At 43.0% G+C, this 27,394-nt stretch overlaps 1 protein-coding gene across 6 annotated transcripts in view; it reads right to left on the reverse strand.

Moving 5' to 3' along the window:
* LOC149143607 (uncharacterized) overlaps positions 1 to 27,394 on the reverse strand; it is a 326,985-nt gene that overhangs the window by 142,105 nt on the left and 157,486 nt on the right. For all 6 annotated transcript variants that reach the window (XM_089447200.1, XM_089447196.1, XM_089447197.1 and 3 more), the window contains exons 4-6: positions 889 to 987; positions 614 to 682; positions 115 to 255 (exon numbers count right to left, since the gene is read on the reverse strand). In XM_089447200.1, coding sequence (XP_089303326.1) covers positions 115 to 255; positions 614 to 682; positions 889 to 987 — 309 coding nt within the window. The remainder of the gene's footprint in view (positions 1 to 114; positions 256 to 613; positions 683 to 888; positions 988 to 27,394) is intronic.

Consider the following 27,394-nt stretch of genomic DNA (forward strand, 5'->3'; position numbering starts at 1 on the left):
ACCAGTAAACCAAAAAATCAACTGGTTCTGTTCTTCATTAAAGATATGCTCAAATCATCGGCCAATATGATGAGAAAGAAAAGGGAACAAACAGAGTAAACAGAGAAAACATACCAGAAGTCCCTCACCAGGGCATAACAGACTGCATAGATCCACACAAACTCGGTCACCCATGCCCTTCACTTCCAATCGCGTCACAGTTGCTGTACTCAGGTTTATAGCATTCTCTGAATCAACCCTTCTATCAAGATAGGCCTGAAATTACTCAAGAAAGATCAAGGTGTCTTTTTGTGAAAGAGCATGAGTAGGCCTGATGATTATCTATCTAATCCAAGGAAGACTCCAGATTCACTATTTTGAGATAATAATGACAACGCACAGCTAAAACAGAAACAAAAGAAAATATTCTGAGCTTTGTGGGCAGGAAAAAATCATATCTGAAATAATCTATGAAAAACATCAACTGCCTTGTTTATATGAATCAAAATCCCAGTAAAGCCCTTAAAAGCTACATATTTCAAAAGCAATCCTCATTATTAGACATCCAAATGTATGGAACGGGATCATTCAACTCAAATAACAGATCACAAAAATGGAAGACAAAATTGTAGACCTTTAGTTCAAGAATAACTTTCATGTCATTTGTATGCAATACAACACCATCCATTCCTTTTTCCAGGGCCTGCAAAAATAGGAACAGAATATATGTCAAGGAGCCTCTAGGGCACAAGACTTTTTTATATATACCACACAAGCTTCCAAGAGATATGTATAAATCACAAGGAATTTTCAAAATATTGAAAATTACCAATCCTAGTTTTCTCCTGGAACAATGGATTAGCCCAGTTTCTTTTGTGGTGTGAAGTGAGTAAAAATGTTTCACTCTACCTCGAAAAACACTTGAGCATCACGAGCAGTCTTTGTGATAGCAAATATGGATGTCCCACTACCCTGGAAGGCAGCAACCATGTTTTCTGCTGGTATAACCTTTTCATGGCAAAAATGGGTTTTATGTTAAAAAATTCATATAGCTAATATTTAAATACAACCACCATTTTCTGTTAACCTTGAAACTGCTCACCTTGAATTCTAGATATGCAGGAAAAAAGAAAAACATTAAATATCTACAAGAAAAAAAAATCTTACTAATATAAAAACTGAACACAAAACAATAATCGCTGCAAGTGTCAATGTGAAATGTGCTTCCACCCAAAAGATTGGCCAGAAAAGGTCTCTTCTTTTAAGCGAATTTGTGGAACAAGATTACCCACAATGGAAAGGAAAATTGTTTAGACAAAGTGCATCTATCGTATTCTGTTGAAACAACTCTCTTTAAAATACAACTTCATGGGTCAAGTCCATTCTGGAGGGATTGGTGAGGGAGGAATGGTGAGCTTTCTTGTATATGTGTGGCAAAGGGCCTGTATGATTGAGTAAAACACACTTCTGACATTGTCCCATGCCTCAACAAAAGGTGGGGATTGAGGGACCCAATTTTCTGCTGGTTGTAGAGATGCAGTCAATTTGGAATCTCATTTTTCTTTCAAACACAAAGTATGGGGTGGCTTATGCCTCCACACCTAAAGATCTATAGAGAAAGTTTGATGCTCTTTAAGGAGTTTTGCGACAATCTATGTAAAAAAAAATCATCTAGGTGGTTTCTCTATATCCATATGATTTGGCATGGCCTGTCCTCTTAGTCCCAATTTCAACTTTCAAGATACTCCTACCCTTATGGTTTGTAGTAACCATCCCTTAGAGGCCATTTATGGCCAAGGTGGGTATTTGGGGCTCTTGGAGTGAATGTATTATGACACATGACTCAAGGAAACCCTCGGCTTTTCACTTTACCACCATGTAACGGTGTTAATGTATTCTAGAGGTTGTCATACCTAGAAACCACAAATATTTTATGCCTAAGCATGGATCTACTTATGTATTTATCACATTTTGCATAGAATTATAGGGTATTTATAGGCATATACATGGATCGAATGGGTGACTCCATTTGAAGAGCCGAGTTGTGTTTGCCAACATAGCCCTTTGTTATTTGCTTTAAATAATATTAAATATATTTTCTTTTATAATTGCATGCCCATATAGTTTTGCTACAACATATAATAATAGGAGTGTCAACCATATTGCCAATGATATTTCTCAACCAATTTTGAATTTTCTCTTTAGGGCAAGATGGGTTCCTATGGGAAATTCATCCCATAGTTGCCCCAATTTTCAACACTCCCTCTCAGCTAGGGAGGAATTTCCATCTGCATCAAAAAGACTCATCTTGGAAGTTCATGTTTGTTGTTTCATGTCTCATCTTGTCTCATCTCATATTATCTTGTCCCATTGAAGAAGAATAATCCACAATAGATGGTAGGGGAGATTGATTAGATCCTCTGAACTCTACTGGTCTCCAAGTCAAGTTCCATGACTTTCATCTTAGTTGCATTAGCAAGTCATCCATCTCATCACATCTCGTTTAAACTTGTCTCATCTCTGATCATCAGTTGAACAATGATGTCTCTATCTAAAGAAGAAGAAGAATCATAGGGGAGATACGTCTAGCACCCTATATCCAATGTCAATAGGCGAGAAATACCACATACCATGAGAGGTAAGGATCACACAGTATCTTATCGACCACTGACAATAGGTGAGATACCACTTACCATGAGAGGTAAGGATTGTTACCCACCACCTATGGATAGTGTATATAGGAGAAAAAAATTCTCCTAGATGGTCCTCAATCGATAGTCGACAGCCCCTTGCAGCCACCAACTAGCTCGATGTGCCATTGTCTCTGCCCCCTGAGCCAACCATGTTGTTAAATTGGCAACATGGGCCAAACTCCATGTGGGTCAGCTTATTTATGGCAGCTGATTGATCCAAAGATCATCCGATTCCGATAAGTATTTATGGAGATATGAATTTATTTTGTTTATGTAATTATTATCAAGCCGACCAGCGCTTATGTAGGCTCTAGAAGCCCAAACGTTATGTCTATTCACTTATATGTTTTTAGTATAAATGGAAGAAGACTTTAAGTCATTCGACACACTCACTCTCTCGTGATCTCTCTTCATCCTGTTTTGGGTTTGATGGAGAAGAGATCTAAAAGGAGTGCCCTAATATCTACAATGCCCTAATGGAGAATGCAGTCATGAATCAACAGGTAATGGAGATGTATTCATCTACGAATAAAGGTGCAGGGATATAAGTAATCGCAGGACATAAAGCGCAGTTATGAAGAAAATGCAGGACATAATGTTATATATCCAACGATGTTCATGTTATATGGAACCACGTATATATACACAATATGGAACCACGTTATACGCAGTCATATGAGGAATGGTTATACGCAGTCATATGAATATGGAACCACGTTATATGGAACCACATATATATACGCATCATCAAAGACCTAACACACAGGCAGAACGTTGGGTCATGAAACATGCACGCAGATCATGAAACGCTCGGCAATATACCACACAGATCATGATGTGCTGGGAAGTCAAGTCATGGTGATACATGCAGATCAACGCAGATATACCACGCTACGCTGGGCAGTCAGATATACCACGCAGATCATGATACGCTGGGAAATCAAGTCATTTATTAACACGCAGGCAGAACATTGGGTCATGGAACCTCTATGCAAATTAACGCAGATATACCATGCAGTTGAAACACTGGACAGTCATAATACGTTGGGCATTCTGATATATGGAACGCAGCAATCATGGGACGCTACGTTGTATGGAACACAATCAACTAGACTCAGTCATATATATAATATATATACGCTTCATGATGTATGGAACATAGTCATGGACATACGCAGACCCTAATACATAGAGGCATAGAATGCATATAATATACGCAGCAATGGAGTGGAGCTACTGTTCATACGCAGTCCTAAATAAGACATACGCTATATAATGAAGTTATAAATAGAGCTCTAACTGCTGTCAAGAAGAAGATATAATCTCATCTATACACTGTTTGATGAAGGCTCCAGTCACTACTAACAAGGTCTCAAGTATTGCTGTAGGGGACAGCATGAAAATAGAAGGATTGTTTAAGATGGGACTGCGTGGAACTATAGCCTAGCTGCTTTGCTAGGCTGCAAGCCATAGCAAGCAGCTAAGGCAAATATACATTTGGTTGTATAATTATGTTGCAGCATGATGAGATCATGGGCAGCATGAAGTATGATGATGCATGGGCAGCATGAAGCATGATGAGATCATGGGCAACATGAAGCATGAGGATGGATAAGATCATGGACATGGGCAGCATGATGATAATCATGATTAGTGCAGCATGCTGTGGTGCAGCAAGTGGACCAAATGCAGCACTAAGATAGGTGAATCCGTCACCTTGGAGAATCAGTTGAAGCAGAATGTCTTCAACTGATCTCATCGTTATATGAAATGATATATGCTAGATCTAGATAAGTCAAAGTACTGACTTCTGATGTAAATGTATTATCTCTCTCTCTCTCTCTCTCTCTCTCTTTCTCTGCTGAACTTTGAAGATAAAGAAGATTTGATCAAAGGGTTTTCCCACACATTGTGGGGTTTGTCCCTGGCTAGCACCACATCTTGTGTCCTCTTGTCTTGGCTTGTCTTCTGCAATTTATATTTGCGTTCTATCTGCAGTTTATCTTAATGCTGATGTGATTGCTAGCTGTGAAAATTTAAATAAATTGCTCTAGCATAGAACATACCTAAAATTAACATGGTATCAGAGCTGAGGTGAAGACAATGCCCAAGCAAGAGTGAAAGAGCAATCACCGAAGACAGTTGGGACAAGACAGAAGGATCAATGGGTTCCTCATAATTCACCTAGAGTGAAGTTGAAGCAGAGAATGTTATCAGAATGACGCAGCGGAAGTTTCTGATGGCATACCTAAAGATCACTTCATTGGGAAGTTCGGATCTAAGGGTGGATGGAAAGGTAGATGTCTTGGTTATGAGTTCGGCCCTTATGCGAAGGAGTGTCCGAATGACAGAGATGCAGGTCATCAAAGACACGGTCGACTCTTCAAGGAAGCAAGGAACCCCGGGTAAGAAGAATCAAATATTGTTTCTGATAAAGAAGTGTTATCTTGTATTCGCCATCTCCTTCAGATTCTTTGGGAATTTAGCATATTGATTGTAGTGCTTCAAGGCACTTCATCAGATAGAAGGGTGCACTCTCTAATTTGGTAGAGATGAAAACAATCGTGGGATTACACTTGGAGCCAATGCCACCTATCCCGAAAAGGGAATGGAAGTCAAAGGTTTTATGGTGGCATTCGTCGATGGAAAGGTACGTGTTTGAAAATAGAATTTTCTAAAGATGCTTTTGAGTTCAGGGTTGTATTAAGTTACAGGAAGTCCACGAGTAGGACCATGTCCATTGACACATAGCACCAGAGGTCTGTGAGTCAGATGGTGACAGGGAAGCCTGAATTCAAAAAGAGCATGAAACTACATGTTTGAGATGTACCGAAGGAAAATCTTACAAGGGGACCATTCCCCTCAAGTAGCAGGTCCACAGGTTTGAAACAACCCGTGGAGTTTTGAACAAGAATCTCATGTAGACAGGTGGAAGAAAGCCCTCTATGGCTTGAAGAAAATCACCCCGGGCATAGTATGAGAGAATCAACAACTGTCTGATGAAGCTGAGATTCACTAGGAGTGAAATCGATCCAAACCATTACTCGAAGGTTGTGGATGATAGACCTCTCATACCGGCACCTATGTCTGATAGGTGCAGACCCTCTCATTTGTAGGAGATAGAGGGAGTTGGATTCCGTATGTGTAATGATAAACTGCAAGCCTGTGACTACCTCAAGGATATTAACTTTCAGAAGCTATATGGTAGTGATGTCAGACCAGATTTGGGAAATGCCTCTGAGTTTCATAAACTCAATCACGTTGATGTTCTTGGTGAACTTCCATCTGGACATATGTTTTGCAGTTAGCATGGTGAGCTCATATTTGGTTGAGCCTCACTGGATTGGTGCCAAGAATCCTCTGAGATATCTTCAGGGCACAATCTCTCATGGATTGAGATACACTGCCGAAAATATGAAACTGCATGATTATTCGAATGTTGATTGGGCAAGAAGTGTGGAGGATCACTGGAGCACTTCTTAGTGTTGTTCCTCATTGGATTTTGCTTCTAAGCAGGAAGTAGAAGTCGGCGGTTATAAGCACCACCGAGAACGGATACATATCTACGAGTATGATCTCGTATGAAGCTGCCTGGTTGGGGCAGTGAGCTGGTTGAACACATACCACTGTGATTCTCTGTAACAACCAAAGGTGGGATTTGATTATTGAGGAATCCCGTATTCGTCAGCAGATAGACATCATCTGGGATATGGTAAGTCGACGAGCAAGGAGGCTCCATCGCATTAAGATGATGTACAGGTCGCTACACTTTGTCAGAGCCCCGAGGAAAGATCAAATTTGTGATTTTCCCGAAAGACTTGGAGTCGTCAAGAAACCCTTGTACTAGGGTCCTGCATGTTGCATACATTGAGCTCTGGGAGCTCTGGGGGCTTGCTATTCTTACTAGAGCAACATATAACCACAGGGTGACTCACCGTCCCCTGGTGGTGCGCATTGGAACAAGACGATCCGCTCTCTTGTGGGACAAGATGATTCGCTCTCTTGTGGAACAGGATGATTCGCTCTCCTATGTAGCAGGATGATTAGTTCTCCTGTGAGGCCTGGATTGATGTGTTCTCCATGGCGATTGTAGCAGGATTGATGTGTTCTCCTGTGAGGCCTGGATCGATGTGTTCTCCATGGTGATTGTAGCAGGATTGATGTGTTCTCCTGTGAGGACAGAATTGATTAGTTCTCCTGTCAAGGCATCCTACCCATGCAGTCTGGGACTCATGGGAAGTACCTCTCATCTGATCAATGAGCAGAGAAATGAAGTTAGGGACCATAGTAGTACCGATGGACGCATCGTTGTATCTACCGTGCTCCCTACACTAGGATGACCTCCATTGATCTGGGATCAATGACACTGGTCTGGGACCAGTGAGAGTGGTACATACTATGACGCTGACTTTGAGTCGGTTGAGACTGGTCTAGGACCAATGGTACACTCTTTGAGCCTGCAATACTGGTCTGGGACCAATGGTAGGAGTAGTACCCTCTATGACGCTGACTTCGGGTCGGTTGAGACTGGTCTGGGACCAGTGGTACATACTTTGAGACTGACTTCGTGTCAGTGTAGGACTGGTCTGGGACCAGTGAGAGTGGTACATACTATGACGCTGACTTCAGGTCGGTTGAGACTGGTCTGGGACCAGTGGTACACTCTCTGAGCCTACATACTGGTCTAGGACCAGTGGTAGGAGTAGTACCCACTATGACATTGACTTTGGGTTGGTTGAGACTGGTTTGGGACCAGTGGTACGCACTCTGAGACTGACTTCGGGTCAGTGGAGAATGGTATGAGACATTCTCGATCAATTCTTCTTCTTCATAGTTCAACAGAGCTAAGTTGAGCAAAGCAGAACAGAGCCAGCAGAGCTGAGCTAAGCAGAGCAAAGCCAGCAGAGCAGAGCAGAGCCAGCAGAGTTGAGATGAGTAGAGCAGAGAAGAGCAAGCAGAGCTGAGCAGAGTTGGGCAGAGCAGTGCAGGGCACTGATGGCAAAGGCAGTACAATCGGACTTATGGATCACCGAATGGAGTTCTCCCTAGTTGAGAGGGAGTGTTAAATTGACAACTAGGGCCAAACTCCATGTGGGTCGACTTATTTATGGCAGCTGATATTTTTATTGGATCCGTCGAGAGGTGTAGGATTGATCCAAAGATCATCTGATTCCGATAAGTATTTATGGAGATATGAATTTATTTTGTTTATGTAATTATTATCAAACCGACCAGCGCTTATGTAGGCTCTAGAAGCCCAAACGTAATGTCTATTCACTTATACGTTTTTAGTATAAATAGAAGAAGACTTTTAGTTATTCGGCATACTCACTCTCTCGTGATCTCTCTTCATCCTGTTTTGGGTTTGATGGAGAAGAGATCTAAAAGGAGTGCCCTAATATCTACGATGCCCTAATGGAGAATGCAGTCATGAATCAACAGGCAATGGAGATGTATTCATCTACGAATAAAGGTGCAGGGATATAAGTAATCGTAGGACATAAAGCGCAGTTATGAAGAAAACGCAAGACATAATGTTATATATCCAACGTTGTTCATGTTATATGGAACCACGTATATATACGCAATATGGAACCACATTATACGTAGTCATATGAATATGGAACCACGTTATATGGAACCACATATATATACGCATCATCAAAGACCTAACACGCAAGCAGAACGTTGGGTCATGAAACCTCCAAGCAGATCATGATACGCTCGGCAATATACCACACAGATCATGATGCACTGGGAAATCAGGTCATGGTGATACATGCAGATCAACACAAATATACCACGCTACGCTGGGCAGTCATATATACCACGTAGATCATGATACGCTGGGAAAAATACCAAGTAGATCATGATACGCTGGGAAAAATACCACGCAGATCATGATACGCTGGGAAATCAAGTCATTTATTAACACGCAGGCAGAACGTTGGGTCATGGAACCTCTATGCAGATTAACGCAGATATAGCATGCGGTTGAAACACTGGACAGTCATAATACGCTGGGCATTCTGATATATGGAACGCAGCAATCATGGGACGCTACGCTGTATAGAACACAATCAACTAGACTCAGTCATATATATATATATATATATATACGCTTCATGACGTATGGAACACAGTCATGGACATACGCAAGCCCTAATACATAGAGGCACATAATGCATATAATATACGCAGCAATGGAGTGGAGCTATTGTTCATACGCAATCCTAAATAAAACATACGCTATATAATGAAGTTATAAATAGAGCTCTAACTACTGTCAAGAAGAAGATATAATCTCATCTATACACTGTTTGATGAAGGCTCCAGTCACTACTAACAAGGCCTCAAGTATTGTTGTAGGGGACAGCATGAAAATAGAAGGATTGTTTAAGATGGGATTGCGTGGAACTATAGCCTAGTTGCATTGCTAGGCTGCAAGCCATAGCAAGCAGCTAAGGCAGATATACATTTGGTTGTATAATTATGTTGCAGCATGATGAGATCATGGGCAGCGTGGGCAGCATGAAGTCTGACGATGCATGGGCAGCATGAGCAGCATGGGCAGCATGAAGCATGAGGATGGATAAGATCATGGACATGGGCAGCATGATGATAATCATGATTAGTGCAGCATGCAGTGGTGCGGCAAGTGGACTAGATGCAGCACTAAGATAGGTGAATCCGTCACCTTGGAGAATCAGTTGAAGCGGAATGTCTTCAACTGATCTCATCGTTATACGAAATGATATATGCTAGATCTAAATAAGTCAAAGACTGACTTCTGATGTAAATGTACTATCTCTCTCTCTCTTTCTCTGCTGAACTTTGAAGATAAAGAAGATTTGATCAAAGGATTTCCCCATACATTGTGGAGTTTGTCCGTGGCTAGCGCCACATCTTGTGTCCTCTTGTCTTGGCTTGTCTTCTGCGATTTATATTTACGTTCTATCTACAGTTTATCTTAATGCTGATGTGATTGCTAACTGTGAAAATTTAAATAAATTTCTCTAGCATAGAACATACCTAAAATTAACACATGTGGTCCCTCACCCACTTGTTATGATCGTATGTTTGAAGGTGGGCCTCCCGACCCTGAACGTATGACTTTTCATTGGTATAGTTAAGTAATTTTCCTTACTTGTCATGGGCACTTTTGGGCATGGATTGGTGGGGGGATTCAGTTGAAAGAGTGGGCTAGGTTTATACTCTTGTTTCCATTGCCCGATACAGTGGTTAACCTTGTATCCTAGTCCTGTAGGATCTCTGTTACTGGCCATTGGTGTTAGGGTTGGCACTACATGGGAAATCCTAAATTTGGTTGCGTGGTCCCACTTCCCGTCACCACATACATTACCCTCTTTCCACTCATTTAGCCTCATTCATCTCTTTTCCCATCTGGGTCCACATGTGTCCACCGGGTTCACATAGGGTTAGCCTCCCCCTCCCATTGTCCACACCTTGGGTCTGTCCCAGAACGATGCCCGAAGGTTGATGCAGCTAAAAAGAAAACAAAAAGCATAATTTGGCCACTCTCAACAAGAAATGTACCACAAAATGCAAAAGATGGTCGGGACATACAAGTTTAGCATGTGAGCAAAAGCAAAACATGAGATCTACCACTTACCCATGGTCATCACCCTAGTTCTTATGGGCCCTAGATGAGCTCCCTCTATCATTAAGGAACCCATGATTGTCCCAACCCCTAGTGGGTGATGAACTACCCCACCTTAAGGGGGTATCCACTGTTATACACCACACAACATGCTCTCATCCCCTGGAGCCCCGAGCAGTGATGAAGAAAAAACAATTAAAGGAAAAAGGCATTTGAAGAAGGGTGGAAAAAAAAGGCTAGGGTAACTCATGTACCACGATTTACTCCCTCCTACACTCATATACCCAGATGTGGCTTCCTTTTATCATAGCTACCCTTGTACCATAACATGTGGTTTGGATGATTCCCCTGATCCTCGTTCTGTTCCGTAACTTTATCATTTGCCACCTACCACTTGAGGGTGTGAAAATTCCAATATGGAATCCTATTGCAGCAACAGGTATTATTTATCCTAATTGTTAATTAATTTAACAGTTTATCTGCTACAGCAAATATCGAAATAAACACACTACAACCTTCACAAATAAAATACTGTGGAAAAATAATGCGTTGGAAATTGAGAAATGATAACACACACAAAATATGAGACAATTATTTTTGGACAAATGTCCACGGAAAAACCCAACTTGGGAAAACCAGTGCAGCAGTGAGGGTTTTTATTATTATGCAGTAGTTAAAATCTGAGTACAATCTGGATCCCTGAAACTGGCAATCCACAGAAAGAAAATTTGGGCAAAATTATTGAAGGGAATTACCCTTACTCCACAAGTAATCCAGGCACAACTTGCCTACAAAAAACTCGGCCTCCTGAAGCTTCTGCGTCACCCTCTGTGTTGCACTGTGCAATCACTATGATGTCTAGCCTCTGACTGATCTCAAATGAAGTTGTTTTGCCTTCTAGTGCTGAGAAATCCGTCTCTCCAGCCCTTTGGAACCTCTGCCCGGCCTCTGGATCTAAGAACGATTTTCTCTCCAGCAAATCAAACTACCCTCTCTGAAGCTATTGCGCTGCCTCCAGTCAGATAACTCGGCCCTCTTGTTGCTGCCTCTCCGGATCTGGAAAACTTCCTCCAGATCACTATCCCTTCCCCTCACTCATTGCTTCAATCTCTAACTCTCTCCAGCAACTGACTATTGCTACTCTAGAAATCGATCTGCCAAGAAATTGAACTGCTCAAGTGTCTTCTCCATCACCACATCGACCTCCTCTTATAATCCATTGTTGGAGCACCAACGACCAAGATTAAAACATAATCAATGACTAGGCTCATCTCTGGATCAATCCGTGTGAGTTTCTAGTCTTGCCTTATATCAATTAATACTGATTAATTAACCATATTCCCTAAGTTTAGACTTAGAAAATATTTTAAAAAATGCTAATAATCTAATTGAGACACTTCTAGGCGAAACTTCCAAAAATGATTTCTGGGTTTTGGAGATTTCATGTATTCTAGCCTCTCCACCAAATTTCGTGGCTAGAACACATCCAATGCTACAAAAACTAACACTCCCTCTTAGTGAGGAATGTGTTCTAGTGATGCACTCACTGCCACAACACCCTGTCTCTGCATCATCTCCTGTCACGCTGCTGATGTCTAGCCATACTGCCCACCAACCATTGTGCAACTCTCATATACATTGCATCTATGTTACTGCTAACACAGCCATACTGCTGCTGACACTGCCATACTGCTTCCAACACTACAACTTCCTCTCATCTGTTGCTACTACAACTGCAACTATTGTAACCGAGAAGCATCCAAAATATTGAATCAACTGTGTCCAGTATGGTGCATTCATCTCCTGAGCCCTGACTGCTACTAGCATCTGCACTGTCACTGAAAAATATGCGTTGCTGCTGACTCTGCTTTGTGCCACCTACACTACTGTCAACACTGCACTATGCTCCTCAGCATCTCACTGCTACTAGTCTACAACTGTCACTTTGGTACTAACTGCACCTCTAACACTAATCTATCCTGCTACTAAATATTTTGGGCCCTCGTAGCCATGTAATGATCCATGAGGTGGACTCCTTAGGGACCCTGCCCAATCTTTGTGGTTCTTTGGGACTACAATACCAAATCTTCCCACCTCACTCATGGAGGTATATCTACGAACATCGCAAAGTCGTCCTCCAATTTGGTTGTCGATCTCAGCGGAGGTTGCCTGTTGGTCCTGCTTCTCCTCCTTTTCCTTCTTCCCGAGAGGACACTGGGTACTGTAGTGACCAAGCTCACCACACCTTAAGCATTTGACCTTTGACAAGTCCTTCTTCTTCTTTCTCTAATCCCTTGTCCTTGACTGGGGCCTGTTACTGCTCAAACTAGCAAGGGACCTAAAGGGAAAATGCTAGAACATGGGCAACAAATGGAGACTTAGCCCACTATCACCTTAGCTAAAGCTCACTTCTATTTACGGACTTTCACCGATGGGAGGAGACATGGCATATTATCGAGTCACCAATGAAGGATAAGTCAATGAATGGATATGAGACCCAAATAATCCCTTTCCCAGAAGAGCTTGAAGGATGGAACTTGCTCGCTTTCTAAGCAAGGAACGATGTCTTCTTAGGGAAGGGAAGGGAGGACTTGAGGGTTAAGTTTATGGGATATGACTTTTGAAGGAGTTTCCCAATCCCTAAAATGCTTATTGAAATTGGTATCTCGAATGGTTCTTGAAGAAATGTCTTTTCAAAGAAACGGGCCCACACAAGACCAAGTGGACCCAGTCTAGGGTAGGAGGAAAGAGTATGGAAACCAATGATGTTCTTACCCTAGACAAGGTGGGGGAAAGGATCAAAGAAATTATTTCCACTTAAAGGTGTTGAATTGATCCTATGAGACACTAGCCTTAGGGATGCTAGGGCAAAGTTTGATCTTGGAGCTAGGGCTTGGCTTTTGTCTCAACTCCACCGTCAAAATGACCTCAAATTTTGAGGTCTTGAGGAAGCACCAGCGCAAAAGGAGCTAGTGTTGATTTTGGGTAGCATCGGATGTGCTCTAGCTCCAAAAATTTGTGGAGGAGCTAGAATACATGAGATCTCCAAAACAGAAATCGTTTGGAGAAATTCCACTCGGATAAGGAGTTATTAAAATAATTAATATTTTTAATGGTTCCTAAGTCTAAATTTAAGAAAATAAAAATATTAATGGGTATTAACAAGAATATGGGTGAGAAACTTCTAATTGACAAGGATCAAGTTTGTTTTAATCTTAGCCATTGATTAGGGACTTAATCTCGGTCGTTGATTCATCAACAGGAAAAGTATAAGAGGAGGCTTGAGGGTCAGTTGGAGATATATTTGAGAGATCAATCAGCTCGATTTTTCTGGGCGAGGTTTGCTGAGAAAATCGAACAAGTGATCTATTACAGCAGAGGGGCAGGGATAGTTGAGGTTGGAGGATCTTTTCCAAGACCTCGAATACACAACAAAGAGAGGCAGAGAGACGCCAGAGGAGGCAACGCAGACGCAAGGAGGCTAATGTTGGGCCAGGAAGGGCCCAACATTTCTAGTGCAGGGGTAGAGCCACCCTCCAGCAGAAATCCGAATTCAACCGGGGAGTAGCAGGATCAGCCGAGAAGGCTGACGTCAGAGCTCCAAGAGGCAGAGGAGGCAGCGCAGTGCTGACGCAGTGTCCCAATGTGCTCCACGCAGGCCCACGCAGCTACTGCGAAGGGGCAGTGCAGTTGTAGCTGGGGACAGTCAGTCCAATTGTCAGAACGGAGAGATTTTTCCGGGTGAAGTGAGGTAATCTCACTTAGGTTTCTGCTAGTATATTTTTATCTCTGTAACTGGATAGCCGAGAGGGCATCCAAAGCTGTATTCAGAACTACTTCTTAATAATAGAAAACCCTCAGAGTTTCTACATCGGTTTTCCCACATTGGGTTTTTCCAAGGACGTTTGTCCAAAAATAATGGTGTCCCTTGTGTATTTGTCTCGTTCTATTTTCAGTTCGTGATATGTATGTATGTGTAATCTACAATAGTGTTTTCATTGTTGTTTAAATAATTAAATAACTTGTTGAATGTAAAAACAAGTAGGAGATGATAAACCAGTGAATACAGTAGGATTTCTGATGTGTAGATTCAGAAATTCTCACATGGTATCAGAGCATTGCAAATCATAGGAGACTGAAGACACCAGCATGGAGATCAAGAGAATTTGCTACAGAGAGGCAGTGGTCTCGAGTGACAACGTTGTTGCAGAGCCAGAGACACAGAGGAAAAGTGATGCAGTGCAGAAGAGGTGACGTAGAGGCTCACGCAGTGCCTGCGTCAGCATTTTGAGCCAGGTGAGGGTGATGCAGTAGCTAGGAGGAGCCCACGCAGTAACTGTGTCAGTTGTCTAGGCCAGCGCAGAAGAAGAGAGGGGCAAATCATGGTCACGCAGAGCCACGTCATCTCTCAAGACCAGGAAGGAGTGACGCAATGGCAAGGAGGAGCTAATCTAGCTCACGCAGTGATTGCGCAAAGCCAGAGGAGCTTAGATTCTTCAGTTGTTAGGGCTGGGGGAGTAGAGCAAATTCGATCTGAGGAGCTGGTGGGATGTTGTTGCTGTTGGTGCAGAACAGTGCCTGTGGAGACAAAACTGAGATAGAGGGAGTCACTGTCTTGACAGATTTCTAACCAAAGAAATCTAGATCCGGGTTGCAGCAGCAAAGGAGGATTGGAGAGGAGAGATTCGACATTTGGCCGAAGGATTTCTGTGAAGGAAATCAGGGCTCAGAGGGAGTCTAGAGGAGCTTGTTCCTTAGAGGGTTTGTGCCAAAGAAATCCAGATCTAAGTCTTGCTAGATTAGCAGCAGGAGAGGGAGAAGAGAACCTGTCCTATATTTTTTTAGCAGAGATAGCAGTCCATGGACTGAGGGATCAGGACAGATTGGATGGAGCATCCAATTTTATCATCTAGAAGGCCAGGATCCTGGCAATCCTAGACAAACATTGCATCAAGGACTATGTCTTGAAAGTAGTTGTTGTTCCGGTCGACGTTGATCCGTCAAAAAAATATGAGGAGACCTAGGCAAAGGCCAAGTGCATGATCCTAGACGGGGTCAAAGATCATGTAGTACCACACATTGTTGAGAAAGAAACAGCAAAGGAGATGTGGGAGACGTTGACCACCTTGTACTAGGGCACTTCCATCCAACGGAAGATGCTATTAGAAAATCAGTTGAGACAGTACCAGATGCAAAAGGGAGAAGAGATCGATCCCTTCCTCCTCAAGTTGCAAGGGATTAGAGACCAATTGACTTCCGTGGGGTCTACACCAGATCCTGAGTTCATGGTTAGGACTACCCTGAATGCAGTCACCGAGGACTGGGAGACATTTGTCCAAAGTATCTTGGGCAGAGCGACTCTCCCCAGTTGGGAGGAGATGTGTGCAGCTCTTCGACAAGAAGAGATCAGGGGATTCACCAAGGCGGGGGGTAGCGGCAAAGGACCCCAGGTCAAGAAGGAGGAGGAGGATGCAGCTTTTGCATCATCGAGATAGCAAGGGCAGCAAAAGAGAAAGAAAAAGGATATTTCCAAGCTCAGATGCTTCAAGTGTGGGGAACTTGGACATTTCGCCACTCAGTGCCCCCGGAAAAAGGGAAAGGAGGAGGCTTCTGACTCGAAGGCTCCTCCAGCAAAAGTTGACAAGGAAGGTGAGGATAATGATTGTGCAATGAGTGCTCATGTGCCTCTGGAGAAGAGGTGGGGCAACATGGAGTTGTAGTCGAGAGGACTACATGGTAGGGCAAGATCCTTGAGGTGCCCAAACTCTTGGATCACATATGGCTACGGGAGCCCTTAACGACAATAGCAAAATGACAGGGGTCGGTTGGAGCGAGGTGTGATGGAGTGATAGTGGTAGATCTAGAGTTCCAACGTCTGTGCAACGCAGTGGATGTTGTAGCAGTGCGAGAGGCAAAGAGCAGTTTGTAGCAACGCAGTAACAATAGAGGGTCAGCACAGATTAGCGCAGAGGTAGCTTCAGCATCACGAGGCATCCAAATTGATCATCATGTATGTTTTTGGGTGAAGTTTCAGTTGCTTACTTAGCAGTGGCAGTGCTATGGGCAGCATGATGCAACATTTTGAGAGGGAGTTGTAGTACAGATGTAGCAATGACAATGGCAGAGTCATGGGCAGCAGTACAGGAAGCAACAAAGCAGTGGATGAAGGGCATTAGGCCAATCATCAGCAGCACAGAGGACTGATGCAGTGGATCAGAGTAGTACTTCTGTTGGGAAGTGTTACTAGAGCAAATTCCTCGCTAAGAAGCGCAGAAGAATAGGGGTAGATCATGGTCACGCAGAGCCACGTCATCTCTCAGAACCAGGAAGGAGTGACGTAATGGCAAGGAGGAGCTAATCTAGCTCACGCAGTGATTGTGCAAGGCTAGAGGAGCTCAGATTCTTCAATTGTCGGGGCTGGGGGAGCAGAGCAAATTCGATCTAAGGCACTGGTGGGATGTTGTTGCTGTTGGTGCAGAACAGTGTCTGTGGAGACAAAGTCGAGATAGAGGGAGTCACTGTCCTGACAGATTTCTAGCCAAAGAAATCTAGATCCGGGTTGCAGCAGCAAAGGAGGATTGGAGAGGAGAGAATTGACATTTGGCCGGAGGATTTCCGTGAAGGAAATCAGGACTCAGAGGGAGTCTAGAGGAGCTTGTTATTTAGAGGGTTTCTTGTGACAAAGAAATCCAGATCTAAGTCTTGCTAGATTAGCAGCAGGAGAGGGAGAAGAGAACCTGTCCTATATTTTTTTAGCAGAGATGGCAGTCCATGGACTGAGGGATCAGGATAGATTGGATAGAGCATCCAATTTTGTCATCTAGAAGGCCATGATCCTGGAAATCCTAGACAAACATTGCATCAAGGACTATGCCTTGAAAGTAGTTGTTGTTCTGGTCGACGTTGATCTATTAAAGAAATATGAGGAGACCCAAGCGAAGGCCAAGTGCATGATCCTAGACGGGGTCAAAGATCATGTAGTACCACACATTGTTGAAAAAGAAACAGCAAGGAGATGTGGGAGACGTTGACCACCTTGTCCCAGGGCACTTCCATCCAGCAGAAGATGCTATTAAAAAATCAGTTGAGATAGTACCAGATGTAGAAGGGAGAAGAGATTGATCCCTTCCTCGTCAAGTTGCAAGGGATTAGAGACCAATTGACTTTCGTGGGGTCTACACCAGATCCTGAGTTCATCATTAGGACTGCCCTGAATGCAGTCACCGAGGACTAGGAGACATTTGTCCAAAGTATCTTGGGCAGAGCGACTCTCGCCAGTTGGGAGGAGATGTGGGCAGCTCTTCGACAAGAAGAGAACAGGAGATTCACCAAGGCGGGGGGTAGCGGCAAAGGACCCCAGGTCAAGAAGGAGGAGGAGGAGTATGCAACTCTCACATCATCGGGATAGCAAGGGTAGCAAAAGAGAAAGAAAAAGGATATTTCCAAGGTCAGATGCTTCAAGTGTGGGGAACTTGGACATTTTGCCACTCAATGACCCCAGAAAAAGAGCAAGGAGGAGGCTTTTGACTCGAAGGCTGCTCCAGCGAAACTTGACAGGGAAGGTGAGGATGATGATTGTGCAATGAGTGCTCATGCGCCTCTGGAGAATAGGTGGGGTGACATGGAGTTGTAGTCAAGAGGACTACATGGCCGGGCAAGATCCCTGAGGTGCCCAAACTCTTGAATCACATACGGCTACGGGAGCCCTTAACGACAATAGAAAAATGACAGGTGTCGGCTTAGTCACCAGGTTCGGTGAATTTGAACGAATAAGTTTGAAATTCGTCGAACTTCAAACGAATACGAACTTATTCGTTCAAGTTCGCCGAATTTTATGGCGAACTCGAATTTAATAACGAACACGAATTTAATGACGAACAAAATCGATTAAGTTCGTTTAGGGTTCGAAGAAAATCGTTTTGGTTCGAATTGTTTTGTTGTTTTAAATAAATTTCCAAATCAATTGCGGGCCCGTTTTACCAAATCAATTGCGGGTTTCATTGTTCGCCGAAGGGTTAGACTGTTAGTTTCATTGTTTGCGTCGTGCGGAGGGTTTGAATCGTTTGATACACAGTTACACTCCCAGTCTACAGACTACCACCGAGCACCGACGACCGTCGACCAGTCGACCACTGACCTCGGTCCTCAACCGAACTCCGAGTCTCCGCGTGAGCAACATACTGATACACGTAACACAGCTCGGCTCTTGACTGAGGACTCCTGCTGCCTCAGGCTCTCAGGCTTCAGCCTTCAGCTCGGCTTTGAAGTTGACTCCTGCACCGTGCACGCCGAGCAGTCTTGACTCCTGCACGCCGAGCAGTGCACACTGCACAGTAACTTGTAAGTTTATAAATTTACGCCATCATGAGTAATCAGCTCTGCTACAGTATGATCATACTACTGCCTATGTTCATATAAGATGACTGCTGTAGATTTAACCCTTCACTTTAATATTTTCAAAGTACAGTACAAATAACAAAGGGCTCATACCTTAGATGATATCAAATAGTCTGGTCATCATGGATTTGGATAGGCTGTCACCGTGCACGTACCTTAATCTGCCCTTTCAAGCAAGCCTTAATCTGATCTTAGACTCTTAGTCCCTTTAACTATGACCTTAACTTCCTCCTTTTCTGCTGCCAAAATCGGACCTGATATGCCTCTCAGGATCACTGTGATCTGAGATAGATAATCCTCAAACTCAGCTGCTAATCAGTAACTTATACTGCAGCCTAATATGAAAATAATGTGGCCTTTTTCTCAGGATTAGGATGACCTTTAGACAGTAAAAATTACACTTAAAAGATGCCCTCAGATCTATCATAGACAATCGATTGCATGCCTTTTCATCTGCCTCAGATATGTCCTAAAATAGGTTTCAAAGCAGGCTCAGAAGAGGTCCGAAATCATGCTTCAGATCAGGCCAAAGATAGGCCTCAGAACCAGCCGAAGTGTGGCCCAGAACTAGCCTCAGACTTGGCCTTCAATAGTCTCAGAGATGGCCAAAACAGGCCTCAGAAAGAGGGCCGAAACTGAGCCTCAGAATTGGTCTAAATTTGCTTGAACTGATAATTTTTTTTATATAAAATATAGTTTCAAATTTTCATAATTTAATTCTGCAAAAAAAAACTAATGAAAATGTAAATTCAAAAAAAATTGCAGACATTTCAGACTTCAAGCCTTCACCAGTTTTCAACAATCAGAGGTTCAGAACCTTCAAATTTCAATGGCACCCCCAAAATCAACTGTTGTAGCTTGGAATTTTGTCAAAAAAGATGGTTATAATCTTTCATGTCAGCTGTGTGGACATAATTTCACTGGCACTTTAACTAGAGCAGTGGATCACCTTCTCGGTATTAGCAATGGAAGTGGAGGTGGTGTTGAAGCCTGCACTAAGATCACTGATGAACAAAAAGCCACAGTGCAGAAAGACCATTCCAATTCACAGATGCAAAAGGAGAAAAGGGTAAATAAGAGGCAGCGAATTGAGAGGGAGATTGCCATGTCTTCCTCCAACACCATTAATTCAATCTCAAACATTGAAGGATCAAGTTCTACTCAAGCAAAAACAGGTGGAACCAAAACATTAAATCAATTCTGGAAACCTGTTGAGAAACAGGAAGTTGATGATGCTGTTGCAGAATTCTTTTATGCATGTGCAATTCCCTTTAATGTGGCGAGGAGTCCATATTATAAAAATGTAATTAAAAAAGCCATTGATTTTGAGAAGGGCTATGTTCCTCCCGGATCTGAAGCTTTAAGGACAACTTTTCTAAAGAAAGCAAAAGATAGAGTGACAGGAAAGTTGGCTAAGATGTTAAGTTATGGTATGTTCTATGCTTATAACAGTTTACTTCTTTTTCTTATTATATTCCACCGATTAGCAATCACATGTACATAAAGTAAAGTGCAGATAGAACATTAAACGATCGACAGAAAACAAGCCAAGACAAGAGACACAAGATGTGGTGGCTAGCCAGGGACAAACCCCACAATGTGTGGGGAAACCCTTTGATCAAATCTTCTTTTATCTTCAATAATTCAGCAGAGAGAAATAGTACAATAAATCTGATTCATATCAGCAGTAGCAAACCCTAGATCAGTAGCATCAGCATTAGCGGCTTCATTATCAAACTAGGGCAGACCATATCTCACAAACCGACAGTCGGATTGACTTCATTCCACCACCAAAAGTTTCGGCTTCCAGAGGAGGTTCAGATGAACCTACAGCGCAGTTCAGATGAGGAGATCTTCTAGGCCACGCAAGTCAATCTTTACTTCTGCAGTTGCAGCTTCAGTTTCAGCAGTTTCCGGCTTCAAACTAGGGCAGTCGATATCTTGCAAACCGTTCGTCGGATTGACTTCATTCCACCACCAAAAGTTGCGGCTTTCAAAGGAGGTTCAGATGAACCTACAGCGCAGTTCCAAAGAGGAGATCTTCTAGGCCACGCAAGTCAATCTTTACTTCTGCAGTTGCAGCTTCAGTTTCCGCAGTTTCCGGCTTCAAACTAGGGCAGTCGATATCTTGCAAACCGTTCGTCGGATTGACTTCATTCCACCACCAAAAGTTGCGGCTTTCAAAGGAGTTTCAGATGAACCTACAGCGCAGTTCCAAAGAGGAGATCTTCTAAGCCACGCAAGTCAATCTTTACTTCTGCAGTTGCAGCTTCAAATTCAACAGCTTCCGGCTTCACATGTGTGAGAGAGAGAGACCCATTTCAGCGCAGTAGAGAAGAGACTCATATCTGCATAGTAGAGAGAGAGAGATGTGATGAGATGAGTGAGTCCAAATGAGGAAAAGTCCTCTTATATTTATACACAACGTTGGTGGGTGAATAGATGCGACTATTGGGCTTCTGAGCCTACATGAGTTGTAGGTCGGCTTGATAATAATTCCATAATCGAAATAAATTCATATCTCCATGAATACTTATCGGAATTGGATGATCTTTATATCAATCCTACACCTCTCGACGAGAGGAATCTAATAAAAATATTATTAGCCATGAATAAGATGACCCACATGAAGTTTTGCCCTGGTTGCCAATTTTAACACTCCCTCTCAACCATGGAGAACTTCATCTACAATTTGTGTATCGGTCGTTACTATTCATCCATCAAATGCACTGCCTTGTACAGCCTGACCCTTGCCCTGCTCTGCTCTATTTTGCCTGTTCTGCTTTGTCTTGTTCTGCCCTGCACTGATCTGTACTTTTTTGTTTCGTTCTGCTCTGCTCTTGCATTGTTCTGTTCTACTCTGCTTTTGTCCGAATTATGAAGAAGAAGAAATGATCGAGGATGTATCATACTGACTCAAAGTCAGTCTCAGAGTATGTACCACTGGTCCCAGACCAGTCTCAACCAACCCAAAGTCAGCGTCATAGTGAGTACAACTCCAATGGTCCAAGACCAATATCATCCTCCACTGACTCAAAGTCAGTCTCAGAGATCCCAGACCAGTCTCAACCGACCCGAAGTCAGCGTCATAGTATGGTACAACTCCTACCACTGGTCCCAGACCAGTATCATTGATCCCAGATCAATGGAGGTCATCCTAGCGTAGGGAGTACGGTAGTTACAACGATGCGTCCATCGGTACTACCATGGTCCCTAACTTCATTTCCCTGCTCATTGATCAGATGAGAGGTACTTCCCATGAGTCCCAGACTGCATGGGTAGGATGCCTCGACAGGAGAACTAATCAATCCTGTCCTCACAGGAGAACACATCAATCCTGCTACAATTGCCATGGAGAACACATCAATCCAAGCCTCACAGGAGAACACATCAATCCTGCTACAATTGCCATGGAAAACACATCAATCCAGGCTGCCATGGAGAACACATCAATCCAGGCCTCACAGGAGAACACATCAATCCTGCTACAGTCGCCATGGAGAACACATTAATCCAAGCCTCACAGGAGAACTAATCATCCTGCTACACAGGAGAGCGAATCATCCTGTTCCACAAGAGAGCGAATCATCTTGTCCCACAAGAGAGCGAATCATCTTGTTCCAGTGCGCACCACCAGGGGAGGGTGAGTCACCCTGTGGTCGTATGTTGCTCCAATCAGAACCGCAAGCCCTCAGAGCTCCCAGAGCTCAATGTATGCAATATGCAAGACCCTTGTACAAGGGTTTCTTGATGACTCCAAGTCGTTTGGGAAAATCACAGATTAGATCTTTCCTCGGGGCTTTGACAAGGTGTATCGACCTGTACATCATCTTAATGCAATGGAGCCTCCTTGCTCATCGTCTTACCATGTCCCAGATGATGTCTATCTCCTAGAGCAATCGACGAATACGAGATTCCTCAATAATCGAATCCCACCTCTGGTTGTTACAGAGAATCACAGTGGTATGTGTTCAAACAGCTCACTGAAGAGCTTCCCCAACCAGGCAGCTTCATACGAGATCATACTCGTAGATATGTATCCGGTCTCGGCGGTGCTTATGGCAATCGACTTCTGCTTCCTGCTCATCCATTATATCGAAGCAAAATCCAAAGAGACGCAGCACTAAAAAGTGCTCCAGTGATCCTCCACACTACCTGCCTATTTAGCATTCAAATAATCAGGCAGTTTCATATTTCCGACAGTGTATCTCAATCCATGAGAGATTGTGTCCTGAAGACATCTCAGAAGACTCTTGATACCAATCTAGTGAGGCTCAACCAAATATGAGCTCATAATGCTAACTGCAAAACATATGTTTGGACGGAGGTTCACCAAGAACATCAATGCGAATGAGTTTTGAGACTCAGAGGCATTTCCCAAATCTGGTCCAACATCACTACCATATAACTTCTGAAAGTTAAGATCCTCGAGGTAGTCATAGGCTTGCAGTCCACCATACCAAATCTTTCCAAAATCTTCACCACATATTTTCCTTGAGATAGGAAAATTTCCCTTGGCTTCTGCCACACTTCAAGTCCTTGGTCCTTCATTTCAAATTCAGAAGCCAACTCCCTCTTACATTTTGAATGAGAGGGTCTGCACCTGTTAGAAAGAGGTCATCCACATACAACACCAGTATGAGAGGCTTGTCATCTTCAACCTTAAAGTAAAGGTTAGGATCGGCTTCACTCCTAGTGAATCCCAGCTTCATCAAGTAGCTATCGATCCTCTCATACCATGCTCGGGATGCTTGCTTCAGCCCATAGAGAGCCTTCTTCAACCTGCATAGATGAGATTTTCAATCATAAATCTCAAATCCTTCGGGTTGCTCCACATACACCTCTTCTTTGATCGAATTGTGCAAGAATGCGGTCTTGACATCCATCTGATGTAGGTTCCATCCTTGTGAATTGGCAAGGGCTATGATCGAGCGGATGGTCGTATATCTGGCAACAAGTGCAAATATCTCATCATAGTCTATACCTTCCTTCTAGGAGAAACCACGAGCAACAAAACGAGCCTTATACTTTTCCGTACTTCCATCTGCTGCATGCTTTATCTTGTAAAGCCATTTAGAAGTGACAACTTTCTCGTCCGGGGGTCTGGGAACTACTTCCCAGACATCATTCTTCATAATAAACTCATGTTCTTAGGTCATAGCATCCTTCCATATTTGATGCTTGATGGCATCTAAGAATGATGAAGGCTCATTTTGTATAATCGTGCTCATGATGGTCAGGTATTCCTGATACTTGTTAGGTTTCTTATTTTCATGGAAGGTTCCTCGGGGTGCAGCGTGTCCTTCAGTATCATCAAGTATCCCCCTAAGCCATGAAGGACTCTTCCTAGAAGAGGGAGGCTCAGGTGGATAAATAGGATCCATGGGTTCCTCCACATCAGGTATTGTTACATCATCTACCCATAGAGACAGCGTCCACAATCGTAGGGTTCTTCCTTTCCGCCACACCATTCTACTTAGGAGTATGTGGTGTAGTAGTCTCCCTCTTAATGCCAGCCTCAGATATGCCTGAGTGAACCAACTGTAATATATTGGAGGTCTTGCTTTGACTTGAGGGGAATGGTCCCCTTTTGAGCTTTCCTTCAGCACATCCAGACATACACCTTCTTTCTCTACTTGGAATTCAGACATCCCTGTTACCATCTGTCTTACATAGAGTAAAGCTTTGTAATGAAGGTGGGCAAACCTCCGATGCCAAAGTTCAGACTAAAGAGATGTGTCATAAGACATGACACCTAGCAGACTTCCATCGACCTAATATAATGAATCAACACGAAACCCAAGAGTAAAGGCATCTTTAACATTATTTTTCCATATACGTACCTTGTCATCGCTGAAGGTTACCTTGTAGCCTTTGTCTTCCATTGCCGAGATGGACACCAGGTTCTTTCGGAGGTCAGGTGCATTTAGTACATCCTGGAATTTCTAGCCTTCTTGAATGCTTGTCCTCTTCCTTGATTCCCAGCTCTCCTTTTACCTTTGCTATTGAATTTGTCATTCCTTTGATTGCCATCAGAGGGATTTTGATCATCGTCCCGGTGTGAGTCCTTTCTATCAGGGCACTCCCTTGCATAGTGACCTGCTTTATCGCAGATGTAACATCGTCCTTTTCTTCCACCCTTAGGTCCAGCCTTTCCTTTTGATTTAGTCCCGGAATTATTTCTTTTCTTAGCATGAGAAGAAAAGGCAGCAGGAGGATCTTTAGGCAAGGGCATTTCTTGCTCTTCTACCTTTGTTTCTTCTTGAATGCATCTAGCCATTAATTCCTCGAAACCAGGAATTACATTATTGTTCAAAAGAGTAGTCCTGAACACGTACCATTCGGATGGTAATCCTCCAAAAGTCGTGAGTGCCATTTCACTGTTAGTAATAGCCTCCCCAATAGATAGGAGATCGTTCTTGACTTCGGTGATCCTTAAGAAGTATGCTTGCATACTCTCATCTTTACCCTTCTTGATTTCCCTCAGCTTATTTCTAAGAAACAAAACTTGATTTGCATCTTAACTTTAAAATAAACTCACCAGTCTATTGTAGATTTCCTTGGAGGTGTCCAGTTCAAAGATGTAGGCCACCAAGTGCTTGTCGATAGAGTCCCGGATGATCTTCTTTGTTTTGACTTCTCCATTTTTCCATTTGTTCCAGGCAGCAGCGGATGCATTTGATGGAGGCTCAACAATATTGCCTCTTACATGGTCCAGCACTCCTTGATCATCTAGGGTTAGATCGATAGACATTTTCCATCCGTGATAGTCAGCATTTTCACGAAGCTTGCCTTCGGCAGAGTGTTGCGAACCCCATAGTTCTTTTAGGATAGCCTCGCCAATCTTCTCTTCGGTGATTGCTCTTGCTCTTGCTTGGGCTTTGTCTTCACCTCAGCTCTGATACCATGTTAAGTTATGGTATGTTCTATGCTTATAACAGTTTACTTATTTTTCTTATTATATTCCACCGATTAGCAATCACATGTACATAAAGTAAAGTGCAGATAGAACATTAAACGATCGACAGAAAACAAGCCAAGACGAGAGACACAAGATGTGGCGGCTAGCCAGGGACAAACCCCACAATGTGTGGGGAAACCCTTTGATCAAATCTTCTTTTATCTTCAATAATTCAGCAGAGAGAAATAGTACAATAAATCTGATTCATATCAGCAGTAGCAAACCCTAGATCAGTAGCATCAGCATTAGCGGCTTCATTATCAAACTAGGGCAGACCATATCTCACAAACCGACAGTCGGATTGACTTCATTCCACCACCAAAAGTTTCGGCTTCCAGAGGAGGTTCAGATGAACCTACAGCGCAGTTCAGATGAGGAGATCTAGGCCACGCAAGTCAATCTTTACTTCTGCAGTTGCAGCTTCAGTTTCAGCAGTTTCCGGCTTCAAACTAGGGCAGTCGATATCTTGCAAACCGTTCGTCGGATTGACTTCATTCCATCACCAAAAGTTGCGACTTTCAAAGGAGGTTCAGATGAACCTACAGTGCAATTCCAAAGAGGAGATCTTCTAGGCCACGCAAGTCAATCTTTACTTCTGCAGTTGCAGCTTCAGTTTCAGCAGTTTCCGGCTTCAAACTAGGGCAGTCGATATCTTGCAAACCGTTCGTCGGATTGACTTCATTCCACCACCAAAAGTTGCGGCTTTCAAAGGAGTTTCAGATGAACCTATAGCGTAGTTCCAAAGAGGAGATCTTCTAGGCCACGCAAGTCAATCTTTACTTTTGCAGTTGCAGCTTCAAATTCAACAGCTTCCGGCTTCACATGTGTGAGAGAGAGAGACCCATTTCAGCGCAGTAGAGAAGAGACTCATATCTGCGCAGTAGAGAGAGAGAGATGTGATGAGATGAGTGAGTCCAAATGAGGAAAATTCCTCTTATATTTATACACAACGTTGGTGGGTGAATAGATGCGACTGTTGGGCTTCTGAGCCTACATGAGTTGTAGGTCGGCTCGATAATAATTCCATTATCAAAATAAATTCATATCTCCATGAATACTTATCGGAATTGGATGATCTTTATATCAATCCTACACCTCTCGACGAGAGGAATCTAATAAAAATATTATTAGCCATGAATAAGATGACCCACATGAAGTTTTGCCCTGGTTGCCAATTTTAACATAAGATTAAAGAGTCTTGGAAGCTTACAGTGTGCACAATTTTGAGTGATGGTTGGTCAAATTTGTGTCATCGCCCATTGATCAATGTGCTTGTTTATTGTCCTCAAGGGGTACTTTTCTTGCAGACAATAAATGCAATGGATCGAGTGAAGACATCAGAATTTATTTTTGGAATTTTGGATGAAGCGATTCAAGAGGTTGGGGTGGAAAATGTTGTCCATGTTATTACAGATAATGCATCAAATTGTGTTGGTGCAGGGAAGCTGATTATGGAAAAGTATAATCAGATTTATTGGACCCCTTGTGCAGCTCACTGCTTGGATTTAATGTTGCATGACTTAGCCAAATTTCCTTGGGTCAATGAGACAATCCGAAGAGCCAAAACAATTGCAAACTTCATCATCAACCATCGTCTCACTTTGAGCATATACAGGAAGAATGCATCAAAAGAGTTGTTGAGGCCTTGTGATACAAGGTTTGCCACTTTTTATATTACTCTGAAAAGAGTTGTTGAGGAAAAAGCGAGCCTAAGCGCTATTTTTTGCAACATTGAGTGGGAGA

Source organism: Pinus tabuliformis, chromosome X, assembly GCF_031772625.1.
Source record: "Pinus tabuliformis cultivar Carrire ecotype Pingquan chromosome X, CPIR1, whole genome shotgun sequence".
In the NCBI taxonomy this organism is placed as follows: domain Eukaryota; kingdom Viridiplantae; phylum Streptophyta; class Pinopsida; order Pinales; family Pinaceae; genus Pinus; species Pinus tabuliformis.